We start from the raw sequence: 17904 nt of genomic DNA, 5'->3' as shown, positions 1-17904 counted from the left end.
AAATGTAACAAAATAATGTATTTCTTTTTAAAAAAACGTACTTAAGTACAAATAAAATTAGTGTGAGGTGTATTTGACTGCTTCATATGATATTCATTTAATGCAATATACATTTTATCTAGATAGAAATATACTAAAACAACAACAACAAAAAACAAGTACAAATACTTATAAAAGAAACTCAATTAAAGTAATGTGAGTAAATGTAATCCGTTCTTATCACCTCTGAACATTAGCTTGATCAGGGTTGAAGTCTACTAAAGTGATTAAAGTAGAGCAATGCAACATGCTTTAAAGATCTCAGCAGGGAAATATTTCAAATGTTGGGACACTTCCTCCCAATAGAACACAGGAACCCCCCCCGCCCCCCCCCCCCCCCTCAACACCACCAGACTAGTGACGTTGTGTCTGCGTCCTTCCCCTGTGTCTGTCGCGCGTGCACCACTCAAGCGTTGTGCAGGGGAAGAAAAGGTCTAAATACAGTCTTACTGTAATCTTTGTTTGACTTACCACTAACGGGATCAGTGCTTAATCACCCACTGTTTTATTTTTTTAACGTTTTGTAAACTTGACATTTGACGCTGCACCTGCCTGGAGGATCCAGGGGTGCACCGTCTCCCCGCGTATGTGCACCGAGTGTGGGACTGAACATCAGCGCAGCAGAGCCTGAACGCGTCATGGGTCGGAGAAGTGTTTCAGCTTCTTCCCTGTACACCTGAACTTTTCTGGATCTACACCACACACGCTTTAACAAACTAAAAAAAGAAGAAAGGAAAGAAAATACTTATTATTTCACTTGCTTTAAGAAACGTTTTCCAAGGTGGAATTGAACACATTTTCCAGGGACTATTTTGTGGAACTCTCTGGATGTAAAGTGGTCAGGATGCCGTCCTCCGACTGCTTCAAACTGCTCACAGTCATCTTCCTTTATTCCTCAGTCACGAAGGGTAAGTTTTTGTCTATTTAATGTCCTACACGAAGCTGAACAGGAAAGCAGTTTGTCTGTTCGTTCTGCTTAATTAATAACTGATGATTTTTTACTTTGTGTAACCATTTACTCCTGCATAAAGTCACTGTAAGGTATTTTATCGTGCTAAACTTTCGTTTTTGGCTTCTGCCAAGTCATTTTGGCCTACTTTTAATTCATTGCAGGGTTTTATGGAATGCCATTCGCCGACATCGAAGGATCAAAAAGCTTTGACCAAACATCACAACCAAAACGTAAAGCTCCATAATGTTCAATACTCTTTATATCCACTAGGGGCGGCCGTGTCCACAGTCATCATTCATCAATGATCCTTTCACTCACTGAGTCAAATCAGTTAATTTACAGAAAAACAAGCACCAAATGTAGTGTAATGTATGTTGTGTATTTGGTAAATGACAGTTTTGATGGTGTATTTATTTTATTTTATTTTAGTTGATTAATTAACATTCATATTTTTTTTACAAAACATAAGATACATCATTAGATTGTAATGAAAGCTCAAAAGGAGTAGGCTGAATCAAGAAACTTATAGACGCCTATCCCATATTCAATTATTATTACAAACATCAAGAAGAGAAAAGCATTTCACTATATTTTGACATCGCACAGAATGATCACAAACTACACACATTGATACATACATTATATTGATGTTTATGATATAGCATTTTTAGAGCTGGACTATATGGACCAAAACTCATCTCTCAATATTTTTTTTCTTAAAATGATGATATACAATATAAATCCCGATATTTTTAACTCAATAAAGTCTTACCAGAAAAACAATTCAGGGTTAAATTTGTTGATATGAAATGCCACACATTTATTAACAAACAGCTGCACAATATGTACCACTTTTTGCCTTTTTCTCCTCTAAGGGAGTTCTGTAGTGTGGCTTGTTTTTCATGCTGTTCTGAGAAGTAACAAAAGCAGTGACTCTTCAAACGAGTATTTTCATATAAAATAAGCTATAAAATATGTATCTCAGAAATATGGAAACATTGTAAAGAACAACACTGTTTGACTCTATTAATAATATTACATACTTGTATGATGTGATTTGTACGAATCAAAACAAGTAAAACAAATTAAAAAGATATACAGTATCTCAAAAAAGGTGATATCATAATTTTCTATACTATCAAAATAGAAAACTTGATATATCGCGACATATGAACTGATGAATCACGATATATTGCCCAGCTCAAATTTGTATTAATTCCAAGTATTACAGGGTTACCTACAGTTAAAAAAAGAGCTATGGTCTAATGTTATTTGCATATTTCTCCAAAACACTTCTCTTATAATGTGTTTTGAATATCTGCAGACTAGTAGCATTCTCTTTTAAGTTTAATCCAGCAATTGTTGTGTGAGTGAGCAGGATTCAACATTTTGAGAGGACAGTGCATGTTTCTCTTGACACGACAATCTGTTACAATGTTTCATTGTATGAAAAAGTTTTAGGTCATGGATGTTCCTCCACTTTGTGCCAAGTTGATTGTACAGTTAAGACACAGCACAGCTCCCCTATATTCTTAAATAAGCAACCTACCGTACCTATCTAAACAAAGGAAATACTATTCTGCTTCATACTGAGAAGCTTTTGTCTGCAATGTTTTGAAGTAGGTTTCCTTCACTGTCCATATACGAAGCGTGGGAACGACAAACAAAGGAAGCGGATGTAGGGACAAGAGGCAGCCTGGAATTGTTCTGGTTAGTAAAGGTCAGGGAATTGTCACACACTACCTGAGCCAAGCTTTCTTCCTTGAGTTTCTTGTGCTTGCATTCAATCTTTAATAATAATAATAATAATAATAATAATAATAATAATAATCATGGCTTAAATTTATATAACACTTTTTTCAAGGAGACTCAAAGCACGTACCAGGGTTGGGGTCAATTATAATTGTAATGGCGTAATTGATTATTAATTACATTTATGCCAAACTTTTAATTGTAATTGTAATTTTAAAAAGCTGTTGCCATTATAATCTTAATTAAATTGCAATTGACTTTAGATAATTGAAACTTTGCAATTGTAACTTCCATGAAAACGCTATAAAAATTGTCAATTATAATTTAATGTAAAACTGGGGAACCATGTTACAGTTCTATGTACAGTTCTACATATACAGTTTGAAGTTAACAATTAATAAAATAAATATGTTTTATATCAAGCTTCCCCACATTTTACTATTAAAAAATATAAATCTAGGGGTATACTGACGCAGAAAAAGCTCAGATGCCCACGCCAAAAATACAAAAACCTATATTTTCATTAATTAAGAAGCAGTGTAACCAATAGATAGGAAAGAAATTAGATGATAGATATTTGTTTTTAGTATATGTTACAGGTGATTTAGAGATGGTTACTTTTTATTAGGTTATTTATTTCAAGCTCAGTGATTAATTGTAATCAAACTTTACTAAATTGACTTTCTGAGGATCTAAATATTTGTAATTGGAAAAAATGCTGCATGGTCACTGTAACTGACTCCAACCCTGACACATACAGAAACCATTATTCATTCTCACTAGTCACTCACATCAGCGGTGGTAAGTTACAATGTACCCACAGCTGCCCTGGGGCATACTGGCAGAAGGGTGGCTGCCATTTCACGCCTACGGCCCCTCTGACTACCACCAACATTCATGCACAATTCACACCCATTCATACAAGGCGATGTGGGTAAAGTGCCTTTCCCAAGGACACAACTACAATGAGTTGGATAGTGCGGAATTTGAACCCCCAACCCTTTGGTGTTTGGACAACCCACTCTACTACTGAGCCACGGTCGCTCTTTATCCATACGGTAACTTATGCACTGTCTGGCACAGCCTTGCTGGTTAGTGCATCTCTGTTTGTGTTTAGGTGTGTAATGGGTTGGCTCTGGTGAATGGGCTGTAAAAATAGCACAGCTGGTGACATGGATAAGTGTTATTAGTTTGCTTATTGATTATATAAGCTATCTTCAAACATGTTAAAGTAAGCACCTCAGAAAGCTGTTACCAGACTATTTATTCAGGTATGCACACTTTTACAGCCTTGTACTCTGAACCTAACTTCCTGAATACATATGCCACGTAATGATCAATGGTGGTGGTCATGTTTTTAATCATTACTGAAACATTTTATTTCCTGCACGATTTTTTTTACTTTTGTCCATATTGGTGCCTATTTCTGCTCAAACAATCAACAGAGTTTTCACCTGTTGTTGTTGTGTCTAAACTGTTTTGTTTCATTTCATGTGTGCCTGTAAAAAGGAAGAATAAAGTGTCTAGATCCATGCAGGCAGATCAAAGAAAACACATCCATAGACTAACTTGGATTGAACGATTTTACCAATAAAGCAGAGGGATTCATGTTTACATTCAACTTCAAATTGCACTTATTACTGTTGTTTTAGGATTATACCAGTATTGGTCCCTTCACAGATTCAGTATATCTATGCTGAGCCAGCAATATATTTTTTTTAAATCCTGCATGAAATTTCATTTTCAAGGAGCTTTTTCATCCAATATGGAGCAACAATCCAAAGGGTTTACTATTAACAAGCCTCAGTCAAAGAGATTGTTTGTTGGCTTTTCTGAGCTTTATGTAACCTACAATGGCCACCCATCATGGCCAGATGTTCCTTTATTTTGTTTTTTAAAGAGGTATCGCAGGCATTTTCCCTCCAAATCTCTAAAGACTAATACACAACTAAGAAAAAAAATGCTTTTAAAGATAAACACTATGTGTTGTAAAATCTGTGACAGCTATGCACATTTTTTTCTTGTAAAAAATATACATTTATTGTATCGCTTAGTTGTGACCATCACCAGCCTTTCCTAAGGAAGGGTAAGCTTTAAACTTTATTAGACAGAAATACAGTATATATAAAAAAGGAGCAGCGTTACACTACACCCTAGTGGGGGGAGAACAAGGGAGAGGGAGTTAGGGTGGGACCCTAAAAGGTAGGATTGGCACTTAAAGCTGCAGTATATAAGTTTTTTTTTTGGCATCATTTGGTCAAATATTCATGATCATCTTTGAGCATATTGTCATCCAAAGTGTTCTCAGTGGACAGTGAATCTCTGCCCTTCTCCTGGCCCTGTAAATGACATTTAGAAATCCAGGTGCGTGACGCTGGATGTCAGCCAATCAGTTACTTTCTGCAAACAAGTGTGCTCCATAAGCTGTTTTGGACATTATTATTGGCTGCTCAACTGAAGTCAGGCAAGTTCAGGTACCAAGTGCAATGATGGACGATCCAGCAGAAATCTCCATCGCGGCGTTAGGCACAACAGTTACACAGCAAATCAAGAGGAAAAAGGCAGACTGATGTGGAGAAGCCACAGAATGAAGGCACAAACATGTTCGTCAGGAACGGACCGCTTTGTGTCTTTGCGGATCCCTGTGACTGCGGAGGGTTCACCGCATGTACTGGTGTCAGAGGAAAAGTGAGAACAGATGGGAAAAATCACATGTAAACATAAGAGAAGCTTATCCAAGGTGAATTAATTTTACAGTCTGGATGTGGAGTGATGTTGTCGGTCTGCCCTGAGCAGCAGCTGGGATCACAGCCAACTGTGTGAGCTCTCTGGCGGGGAGAAGCTGACAGCAGCAGCCGCTGCTCACGGTAGTTCGCAAAAGACGCGAGTAAGGGAGTCTAAGTTTCAGTTTTGGATTCAAAATAAAACAAAGAGTGGATTCTACAAACTGCAGCTTCAACTATTTCAGTTGTATTGAAATAACTTTTGATATTGACCATATTGTGCTGTGGGGTGTAATCTACTGAACCAGTCTACTGATATACAGAATAATGAAGGTGACCGTGAACAGAGGTAAAGGGTGGGTGTTTACACCTGTTGTAGAACTATTCGTTGGGATCAAGGTGTTTATAGTTAAGTTTATCCATTGATGTCTCTACAAAAGCCGCTTTTGTTGTAATACTTGGAGTTTACCCAAACCCGACAGATCAACCAAGCACGCAGCACCCAACAGGAACCAAAAAGATTCAAGACATTGGGCCAAGACGCTTCCCAGATACCCCGCTGACCTCAAGCCACACGGCAGCCCCCACCTATCCCCCGAGCAAGGACGAGTGAGCCACCAGGGCTGAGGACCCAACACATTCATCCGCCACCCCGCCCCGAGACCCCCGCCAGCACCATCCCACACCCTACCCAAGAACCCTGCCAGCGGACCATCCCCCACCGCACCAGCAGGCATGCGAGAGCACATCCCGCACCGCCTGACCCGGGAGACTCACACCAAACCAGCCCAGCCAGGCCGTGGAGCCGCTTGGCCCCCGAAAGTACCCCAACAGCATCGGAGGCCACCGGGCCATGAGAGAGTTTTTCAGAGGGGGTTCATGTGAGGGAATACTTCAGATGTATGCATGTGGAATAGCCAAATCTGTAACTGCTGATTAGGAATGAGGAAGGTGGGTTTAGCTCCTGTTAATTATTTGATATTATGATATATATTGAGGCGTTACGCGTTTGTTTAGATATTCCCATCAATTAATGTCATTCAAAATATAAAAGTATTATGAGTTGTGGTCAATCAAAGAAAAATTAAAGATCACACACACACTGCTTATTTTTTTCATGAGTTTATACATACAGTGTATCACCTTCACTCTTTCTTGTGTGCACAACTAAAAATGTTATCGTGTTTATTATCATTTACCTGACATTTCGGCTTCAAATGTGAAGAAAAATACTGGTAAAAGTTTATTTAAAGGTTCCCGTCTCCCATAAGGCCTCATTTAAACAATATTATAAACTGACAAGGAAAGTTATCCTATTACAGTAGAAAGTGTTTGATAATAGAGCAAAAATGCTGAATAATATAATCCATTTAGTAATGTTTTCCTGACATTTAGAATGTAAAAAAAATATATATCTACAGTTCAAGAAAAAAAAAAACATTAGAATAGAATAAAATAGAATACAATCTTTTTATTGTCATTGCACAAAGTACAACACAACTGCACATGCCCCTCCCAACAGCATGTAAGTACACTTCAAAGATTCAAGCCAAACAAACACAGTTATAAAAACAACATAAGGTATGGAAAAAGGCTGTCTGAATAAAAAGTGAATCAGTATGAAAGTTTATCCAAATAAAAGTGCATTGTTATAAAAAGTCCATCAGTGCATCGTATAAAATATAAGAAAAAAGGCAAATTCAAAAAACTAAATGTCATTATATTAGTAGTGTATGAACTGTCTCATAAAATCATTTTGTCAACCACACCTTGATAAGTAAATATATTCATGTAGGCCTACTCCTGGTTGATATTTTGGCTCGTAAAAATTATAGGTGGTTAGTAATTATTATGGAAGCCCGTTTCCGCCACTAAAAAAAATAAAAAATCACCAAGGAAAGTCATAATTATGAGTTAGAAAGTCATAATTATGAGAAACAAAGTCATAATTATGAGTTAGAAAGTCATAATTATGAGAAAGAAAGTCATAATTATGAGAAACAAAGTCATAATTATGAGTACCCATGGCACTGACCAGAAATCTCCATATGTTGTTCAATAAACCATGCTACTTCAGCCACATCAGTTTTATCCTTTTGACGCCCGAGCCTCTTTTTGCTTAGTATCTTATCAAGGTTGCATTTACTCAGCATATACAGTATCTATGTGAATTTGCAAGCAAACAAAGTATTTTATCATTTGTAAAGCCCCGTCTAAAGTAGTCTTCGATAGTCTTATCAGCCATCTCTCAGTGTCAGCTCACCACATGAACAAGCTGATGTAAATGTGTTTAAGGGTGGACTCACACTGGCACCTGGGGCCGTTCCAAGCTCACAGCAGGAATCCCCCCCTCCCTGTCCGTTTTCTGACACGGTAGAACGGACGTGATCACCAGCTCAACTCGGTTCCCACAGAGAAACACATCATCACGTTAATTTATGACACACGTATGGCGTTACGTCACCATTAAGCGACTCTGGGTTTGTTGTTGACAGTACATTCTGTTCATTTCATATTTTCTGTTGCGTAGGGTAACTATAAACCAAGATTTACCCAGACACGTGCTCTTTTCACGGACTGGGTTTCCCAGGGCCCCTGAACGCATCACGTTAATTTAAATGACCGTAACTCTGCTCATATTTACTCTATCGGAGAAATTCCACCAGTTTATGAAAGATAATAAGTTGCTCTTTACAGCCAGTGTCGGTACATTGCGGTAATTTTACTCACACGCAACGGAAACATTAAAGATGCTGCTTTGTTTTGACGAAATCGACACAAGGAACAGAGAGAACCAAGTGAGTGAGAAAGAAAGATTAAAACGGACCAAATAACGGTGGATTTATTAAAAATGAAAGACTCTCTGACGATAAAAACCACCATGAATGGAGGTTCAAATGGATTTGAAAACAAAGGAGGAAACTGAGCCTATAAAGGTAAGATCAGTTTAATTTCTGGATCAATAAATGTCGTTGTGATTTTGTGGAGTTAGTTTTTGTGTACATTAATATAAGTGTAAATAGATGCTTTTAATGTGTGAGACAATTTAGGACAGAGTATTTGTGTGTTTGTTTAAACTGTGTGTGTGTGTGTGTGTCCATCTGATCATATTTATCTCCATCACTTTCAGTTTTCCTTTTGATGAACATGACAATATCTAACTCTTCTTTTATTTCTTCTTCTTTAAGTCCATGCAGAGTGGACACGCCCCTCCCTGGACATTAAAACCATGAGCTGATCCTAGTTTCCATCATCTGGTCTTAGACCCATCACTTCTACAGACAACAGACAGAATAAAGCTCAGAGTCAACATGGGATGCACTTATTTATTTTTAATATATATTAAATGATTATTTAATTTTCTGTAATTTTATTTTTTAGTTGATGTTTTTAATTGTTTCAATAATTTAGAGACTTAAGGAACAGATTGTTATAATGCATAACAAAGGTGATTTACTTGAGTCAGCACTAATTTCAGATTGTTTTTAGGTCTTTGTATAAAAATATTTTAACAGGACAACAATGATGTGCAGAGCTGCAGTAATGTTGGCTTCATACAATAATAATAATAACAACAACCACTGCACACGCCACCAGAGAAGCTTCCAGTGAATAATTTACAAAAACAAAAAAAAGTTCACTGATGGTGACATTGAGATCTCAATGTCACCATCAGTGAACTTTTTTTTTTGTAAATTATTCACTGGAAGCTTAGATATTGTGTGACAAAGATATCAAAGTTTGTTGTTTTGAGTATAGTCATATTTATGATTAAAAGTTATGATTGTATTATATTCTAAAGTTTAGAATTATCTGGCTTGTCTTCCTTTCTTTCTGTTCACAGCATAACCTTATATTTAGTTCTACAAAATGTGTTTACAGCTAATTTTACTGATTATTGTTACACATCATTCTGCATGTGCATTATATACAGTATAAATGTGTAGATTTAACCAACTGTTGGAGAAACCATTTTATTAAATACAAAGCAAACGACATGCAAACAGAAAAACAAAGGTAGAAATAGTTTATTTAAATTATGAAATTAGTGAGTTGTTAAAGTGCTGAGGTGCAGCGGAGGGTCTTCTTCTGCAGAGACGTGATGATGAGGGGTCCGAGTATAACCCAAAATTCCATGGTAATTTTGAGGGTATAAACATGCATATAAACACATTACTGGTATATTAACGCATATAAACCAAAAAATATAGAAATGGGACATTTTACGGCTGTGTAATGTGTAACATATTACTGGTATTTTGAGAACAGGACACATGTAGATTTCTGAGCAATTCATTATAGTTGTGCAGGACTAACAGGAACTCCACATACTGAAAATTGGTATTGCCACATGTGCACTAACAAGACATGACCTAAGAAGAAAACTAAAATAAGATTAAATATAAATAAATAGTTGCAACATTTTGCAGTCTTGTTCCAGGTTCTGCTGTCATAATATTCCCATCCTTGTACTTCCAATGTTTAAATGTTTTGTTTTTAAGGTTCATGTTACATTTTGCAAAAGGTTGCACTTTATTTCTGGCTTATTGATTTTTGTTTGGAAAATTATTACCCTTTCTTTCAGACATTTCATTTATTTGGGCTTGTATTTGTGATGTTCTGTTTTTGGTTACATTTAGATGAATAAATTAATACACTGTGGAGCCGAAGAAAGGGAGTCGGAGGTGGAGTGTTCAGCATAGAACTCCAATCTTTATTTTCCATGAGAACAGCTCTTATTCACCACACTAACACACAGGGGTGAGAATGTGTAACACCAAAGCACTTCCCCGTGGAAACACCCTTCTCAATACAATAAGTTCCCCCCCGGAACTCCTCAGTTATTGGGTGGATTATGAACCTGAAAATATGAGCACCACATGAGCCCCCCCAGAATTCACCCATACACAAAATCACTGTGTCGAGGAGGCACAACGAGCCGGGCTCTACGACTCCGCGCACCGAAGGAAAGGGGAAGTGACGCTGGCGAGTCCAACTCAGCAGCCACAGGGCTGCGGGGGGGCGCGTCAGGGAACACTGCAGGGCGATCAGACAAACGAGACACCGCGGGAGGGCGTCCCCGCCGCGGGGGCTGCGCCAACTCCACCGGGAGTCTTAAGTCCAGGTGAGCAGGCTTAACGCGGTCCACCGAAACACGCTCTGCCCTGCCACCTATATCCACCACCAAATGCTTAACCCCGTGATCCAGGACCCGGAAGGGGCCGTCGTACGGGGGCTGAAACGGAGCACGATGCGCGTCATGTAGAATGAACACATGACTTGCCGAACGCAGCTCCGCCGGGACCCTAGACACAGGCGTGCAGTGCTGAGAAGTAGGCACCGGGGCAAAAGTCTTAGCAATACCCTGCAGAGAGGCACGTTGGACCGACGCCGACCAGGGAGCGGTAGCGCTAGGCAAGAAATCCCCCGGAACCCGCAATGGCTGCCCGTACACCAACTCAGCTGACGAGGACTGGAGATCTTCCTTGTGCGCGGTTCTGAGGCCCAGCATGACCCACGGAAGCCTATCAACCCACCCACAGTCCGTGAAGGAGGCCCGGAGAGCAGCTTTCACGGAGCGATGAAATCTTTTGCAGAGGCCGCTGGCCTGGGGGTGATACGCGGTGGTACGATGGAGCTTGACCCCCAAACTCTCCGCCACAGCATTCCATAGCTCGGAAGTGAACTGCGAACCGCGGTCAGAGGAAATGTCAGCCGGGGTGCCAAACCGAGCTACCCACGTCCCGATAAACGCACGGGCTACATCAACTGCTGACGTTGCCGCCAGTGGGACAGCCTCAGGCCAGCGGGTAGTCCTGTCCACCATCGTGAGTAGGTAGGTGAAACCATGTGACGAGGGCAGGGGACCCACCAAATCTATTTTAACATGATCGAACTGCCGCTCCGGGACCGAGAAATGCACTAAAGGAGCCTTCGTGTGCCAGTGCACTTTAGCCCGCTGGCAAGCTACGCACGCGTCCGCCCAGGACCTCACATCTTTTTTAAGACCCTGCCAAACAAACTTAGCGGCCACCAAACGCACAGACGCTTTTCTGCCCGGATGCGAGAGGTTGTGGACCGCCTCCTACACCGAACGCCTCCAATCGATGGGAACAACTGGCCGCGGCCTGCCGGTGGACGTGTCACACAGGAGCACCGCGTCGCCGAAGGGTACCTCCGCCAGGTGTAGCCCGGAGCCTGAGTCTTTAAGGGCCAACACACTGGAGTCAGAGATCTGGTCTTTTGCCATGTGGACATAATCGAGCCCCAACTGAACCGTCCCTAGCATGACCCTGGAGAGGCAGTCTGCTACCACGTTCGACTTGCCGGCAACGTGACGTACGTCAGTGGTAAACTCTGAGATGTACACCAGCTGCCGCTGCTGGCGTGCGGACCACGGCTCCGCCACCTTGGACATAGCGAATGTCAGGGGTTTGTGATCCACAAACGCTGTAAACTCCCGACCCTCAAGCAAAAAACGGAAGTGCCGTACCGCGAGCCAAAGCGCGAGGAGCTCCCTGTCAAACGCTCTGTACTTGCGTTCCATGGCAGTCAGTTGTCTGCTAAAAAAGGCAAGCGGTTGCCAGGCGCCCCCCACCCACTGCTCGTGAACGGTGCCGACTGCGTAGTCCGACGCGTCCGTAGTGATGGCGATTGGGGCCGACGGGGACGGGTGAGCCAACAGCGTCGCCTGTGTTAGTGCCGTCTTGACGTCTCTGAACGCTAGATCCTTTTCCTCAGTCCAGTCGATTGCCTGACCAGGGGATTTACCCTTAAGAGCCTCATACAACGGTCGCATGATGTGGGCAGCCCGCGGTATGAAGCGGTGGTAAAAGGTCACCATACCGAGGAACTCTCTAAGTGACCGTGCGGACTGCGGATGTGGAAAAGCTACAACCGCCTCCACTTTCGACGCGAGGGGGACCGCCCCATCCTCTGTGACGCGGTGCCCAAGAAAGTCCACGGCAGAGCGACCGAAAACACACTTCGCCGGATTGACGATCAGCCCGTGCTCGCTGAGCCTCATGAAGAGGGCCCGCAGGTGGGTGAGATGTTCAACCTCAGAGGCGCTGGCAATCAGAATGTCATCCAAGTACACGAAAATCCATGGCATGTCCCGGAGAACTGAGTCCATCAACCGTTGGAAGGATTGAGCAGCGTTCTTAAGCCCGAACGGCATGCGCAGGTACTCGAACAACCCGAAGGGGGTGATGACCGCCATCTTGGGAATGTCCGCTGGGTGCACCGGAACCTGATGATATCCACGAACTAGGTCCACCTTAGAGAAAACCCGCTTGCCAGACAGGTGTGCCGAAAAATCCTGTATGTGAGGGACCGGGTAGCGGTCGGGCACAGTCTTGTCATTGAGGCGGCAGTAGTCCCCACATGGGCGCCAACCGCCATTGGGTTTAGGGACGATGAGCAGAGGGGCCGCCCACGAGCTGTCAGAGCGGCGGATGATGCCCAGCTGCTCCATGTGAGCAAATTCAGCCTTCGCCGCTGCGAGTTTGACCGGATTGAGACGCCGTGCCCTGGCGTAAGTCGGTGGGCCTTCGGTAACGACATGGTGCTCCACCCCATGTCTGACTGCAGGCGCCGAGAATGTGGGCGATGTTAACTCTGGGAACTCGGCGAGTAGGCGGAGATGTACATCCTCCTCTGACAAGGAGGCTGAACACCCGTCATAGGCAGCAACACCTCGGGAGCATGGGAGAGAGGAGAAAGTTAATGCGTCGATTAACCGCTTGTTCTTTACATCCACCAGGAGACCGTGGGCGCAGAGGAAGTCTGCCCCCAAGAGGGGAAAAGCAACATCAGCAGCTACGAAACACCACTTGAACCTCTGTCCTCCGAAACACAGCTCGACGCGCCGCGTGCCGTAAGAGCGGATGGGGCTACCATTAGCGGATGCCAACAGCGGCCCACGACCCCCCCGCCAAGATCTCTGTCCTCAATGCAGGAACGATGATCCTCTGGGCGCCGGTGTTGCAGAGGAACTTGCGACCGGAGACAATGTCTTTGATGAAGAGTAGCCTGCTGGAGCTGCTGACGTTCAGGGCCATTACTGAGCGCCACCCCTTTTGTTTCCCCCCGGCCTGAAGCTGCATGGGGGGCGCCACTTCTTGGCTTTGTCTCCGAACTTTGCATGGTAGATGCACAGCCCCGAAATCCCACGGCGATCGGGCTCCGCTGCGGCATTAGCTGTCCGTGTAGCTCTGTTGGGGGTGGACAGGCTGAATGCCGGGGCCAGTGTGTCAGGGAAAGGCTGCTGCGTGGCCAGAAAAAAACGGTCAGCCTCTGTGGCCAGTGCACGTGGCTCTGTAATGCTGGTATTGGCTAAGGCAGTCTGAACACGAGGAGGCATGTGGTGTAGGAACATTTCTATAAAAAGAAAATTGGGTTGCTCCCCTGCAAGCAGATTTAACATCCTTTCCATTAATTGTGACGGTGTGCTGTCCCCCAGGCCTTGGATGGCGAACAACTGACGTGCTCTCTCTTTGAGGGACAGTTCAAAAGTCTTAATGAGATGGGCTTTGAACGTCACGTACTTGTCTTGGACGGGAGGATTAGAGATGAAATCCACCAACCTGGAGGTTGTGGAGCTTCCGAGCGCCGCCACCACATGGTAGTATCTCCTTTCATCCTCCACGATGCCACGGCAGGCAAAGTAAGCTTCCACGTGGGTGAACCACGCTCTAGCGTTGCACTCCCAGAACTCCGGTAATCTCACGAAACTATCGTTGTTATTCACGTTCGCTACGGTCCTGGAAACTTCTTCAGGACCTGGAACGTCGGGGTCACCAGTGTGGAGCCGAAGAAAAGGAGTCGGAGGTGGAGTGTTCAGCATAGAACTCCAATATTTATTTTCCATGAGAACAGCTCTTATTCACCACACTAACACACAGGGGTGAGAATGTTTAAGACCAAAACACTTCCCCGTGGAAACACCCTTCTCAATACAATAAGTTCCCCCCCGGAACTCCTCAGTTATTGGGTGGATTATGAACCTGAAAACATGAGCACCACAACACAACATTTTGCTCCCCAAGACACTGTGTTTGTTTTCATTCTACAGAGTTTGTGAGTATGTGTTCCAGAACACTGAAACACCATATATATATATTTATATTATTTATACATTAGCAGCAGTACAATGTCCAATTTCCATTTTTTTCTGGGTTATATAATAGCCAACCACATGTGTCCTGTCCACAAAATACCAGTAATATGTTACACATTTGCAGCAGTAAAATGTCCCATTTCCATATTTTCTGGTTTATATGAGTTAATATACCAGTAATATGTGTTTATATGTATATTTATACCCTCGGAAATACCCGGACCTGATGATGAGCTGCTACACTCCGTTACTGTCCCGCTGTCGGCTGAACAAAGAGAAGTCCTGACGGTCATGTTGTCCTCTTCCTCCATGAGTTCTCTGTGGTGTTGTTCCAATGTATATCAGGTAACGCCAACTCGGAACTTTTCATCGGCTAACGAGCACTTCTGACACCGCTATCATTGCGGAATGCGGATGTTTATGTGCCATAAAGCGTCGCGCGGTACCAACGTCATCACATTTTGCACGCGGGTCGAGTCGAGTTGTGCGTGCGCATGCGCGGCCAACCGTGCCAGTCTAGCACGCTGTTTGGACCACCTCTTCTAGCAGGATCATCGGGCCGTTAACCCCCTTGCGGTGCAGTTCACACCTACGCAGGCCAGACAATGGCCCCCCATGGTTTCACACATGCACAGAGCTGGTTAGGAACGGCCCTGGTTGCCAGTGTGAGTACACCCTAAGTATCTCATAATTATGACTTCTATCTCATAATTATGACTTTACAAACTCCTAATTATGACTTTGTTTCTCATAATTCTGGCTTTTTTTAGTGGTGGAATTAGGCTTCCATAAATTAGTCACAGTTGTTGGTAAAAAAAAAAAAAAGTACTTTTCAAGCTGTGGTCAAGCAACACTTTGCAGCCAAATGCAGTAAAGAATGAATCTTATCTTTGCTACCTTTCAGTTGGCAGCCTGCTCTGAAACGCCATCCAAAATTGAGTGGAAAAATTGAACCAGAGGTCAGCCTCGCTTTCTCACTCCATCTCTCACTACCTCTCTCTATTCCATGCCTGTCCTCTTTTTAATGGCCCTTAATAAGAACCAGCTTGGAGGCTCTTTGAACCAACACAATAAGCACAATTTTTGGGATTTTTAGGCAGTATCTTGGAGGAAAGCAGCACACAGCTGTGGCAGGGGTTCAGGCTGTTGGGATGCTTGCTGAGGTCAGCTCTGGGAAGGCACTTGGGCAGGTGGGAGCTTTAAGGTTGAACAGAGACCATCTTGAAATGTTTTCTCTTCACTTTTTCTTTCAACAATGAGCTGCTGGGGGGCCCTACTGATTCATCCATCTGTAGTGCATTACTGAATTTGCAAGACTTGAGAGATTTGCATCCCGCGTGGGCATTTCGAGGTTAAAATGGCCAAACTCATACTAGCAAGTCAAACTGTGTTTGTCTTACTCATTTCCAGCTTGTATCTTTTGTATCAGTTCTCAGATGTGACACAATAGAAATGCCAATTAGAACTTTCTGAAATAGTTAAAGGAGACAGCTCCAACATAAATCCAGCAAAATTCACTATATGATTGTTATTCAAGAGCAGAGATCCTAATTTGGATCAACTAATGCATAAACCAAAGCGTATGGCATGACCACATGGGCCCACCATGAACAATAAAACAATGATGTTATATTACTTTGTCAGGAAGTAGATATTTCCACTGCCAACGAAGCTTATTTTTAGCAGCTGTTTTAAATATTGGTAAATATTTGGCAATTGCATGCAACTGGGTCTTTTTCTCAGTACATGCATGTGTTTGCATTTATGAATGCAGGTGTGCAATTGAGGCTTTAAACTTGTGCAAGTGCATCAAATCAGCTTGTGTGCATCCACCTGTCAATTTTGTGCAATGCAGATGTTTTACACAGAAAATGTGCATCAATAAAGGTTTCCCCACAGACGATTGCTTTAGAAAGTAGGCTTGTTTCATGAAAGCAGTCACAAGCAGTTCTGTGGTTTTATTTAGAAGAAATAAAGGATGTTTTTCTTTATTTTTTACATAGTTACCTCCGCCAACATCTGTCTGTCTGTTAATGTGGATGTTTGTTAGCACAATATCTCAAAAAGTTCTGAACGAATTTAAATGAAACTTGGTGAGTTGATAGACAATGTCAAAAGGAGAGAGATGATCTGGAAAGTACTGTAAATACCAGATATCCAGAAGAATATTTAGAGCAAGGATATTTAAAAAAGTGATAACCCCATGAACTCAGCAAACAGTCTCTTGCATAAGTGAATGCACACGCACCAACACTGAAGTGATTCATGGGGATTTACAGCTTTGCATTTCATCAGTTGTAATAGGATATTGACGGATGCACACCATTAATGAGATGCTGTAAACATGCAGGCTTTCATGGTACTTTGTGTGTGTCCAACAGCACACCTGGAGAGAGAGCACTCGCCCAGAATCCTACCCTCCGACAGTCCACTTATTCTTCAGAAGGAGGACGTCATAAGCTTAATTTGCAGGTTTGTAAAGCATAGCATATCGTCTGACCTCAGTGCCTAAGACACATCAATCTTAAATTTTACTGGGGACAATGGTTCACACATATCTACCAAATCCTTAAACCACTCAAGAACAACGCTCAAGTCCATTTCTCACTTATTCACTATTGTTAATGTCACTATCAAAATGTAAAAATAAGGTTGACAGAATGTTATACTGTACCCAGCTATTATATCATCATCCCACTTTGTGTGTTTGTCTCAATTATCCAATCAAAACGAGTATAAATTCATTCAAGTAATCATCCATAACCAAACATTTTTTGTTGGATGCTTTATTTCAACTGATCCTCCCAGTTAGCCCCTGCAAATCAATCCGGCACTGTTGATCTGCGCAATAGGGAGATACTAAAACCCGGAAACATCCGGAAACATTTCAAGAGACATACCGGAGACAGTAAATTCTGCCTTGTACTGCATGTACAGGCTGTAATATCACCACGTTTATCATTGTACCAGTTGTTAGAGCTACTACTTTTACCAGGGAGCAATATTTATTTCTGGTTATTGTTTTCCAGACATTTATTGGGCTTTATTTACCAACGACTAGTTCCTACAGCTTGGAAACGCATGTAAACCAGTAGTATTTTTATTTATTTTCTAATTATTATTATTATTGAAAAGGTTACCTCATTCAGATTTAGCCTACATATATGTTCATGACATGATACAAAATAGTATTTATAAGCTTGCAAATATGCAGTAGAAACTACTCACCGGAAAATAAAGCCCTATTAAACTACAGAAAACAATAACCAGGAATAAATAGTTGCCCCCTGGTAAAGATAGTACCTTTAATAACTGGT

At 42.2% G+C, this 17904-nt stretch overlaps 1 protein-coding gene across 3 annotated transcripts in view; it reads left to right on the top strand.

Annotated features, from left to right (window-relative positions):
- Window positions 1–435: 435 nt before the first annotated feature.
- kdrl (kinase insert domain receptor like) overlaps window positions 436–17904 on the top strand; it is a 64217-nt gene continuing 46748 nt past the window's right edge. For 2 of the 3 annotated variants that reach the window (XM_028459455.1, XM_028459454.1), the window contains exons 1-3: window positions 436–947; window positions 1153–1221; window positions 16969–17059. In XM_028459455.1, coding sequence (XP_028315256.1) covers window positions 884–947; window positions 1153–1221; window positions 16969–17059 — 224 coding nt within the window. In that variant the 5' untranslated portion in view covers window positions 436–883. The remainder of the gene's footprint in view (window positions 948–1152; window positions 1222–16968; window positions 17060–17904) is intronic. The other variant, XM_028459456.1, reaches the window with a different exon arrangement.

The sequence above is a fragment of the Gouania willdenowi genome, chromosome 10 (assembly GCF_900634775.1).
Source record: "Gouania willdenowi chromosome 10, fGouWil2.1, whole genome shotgun sequence".
Lineage (NCBI taxonomy): Eukaryota > Metazoa > Chordata > Actinopteri > Blenniiformes > Gobiesocidae > Gouania > Gouania willdenowi.
The sequence above is the reverse complement of the archived record's forward strand: the minus strand, read 5'-3'. Positions and strand labels throughout refer to the sequence as shown.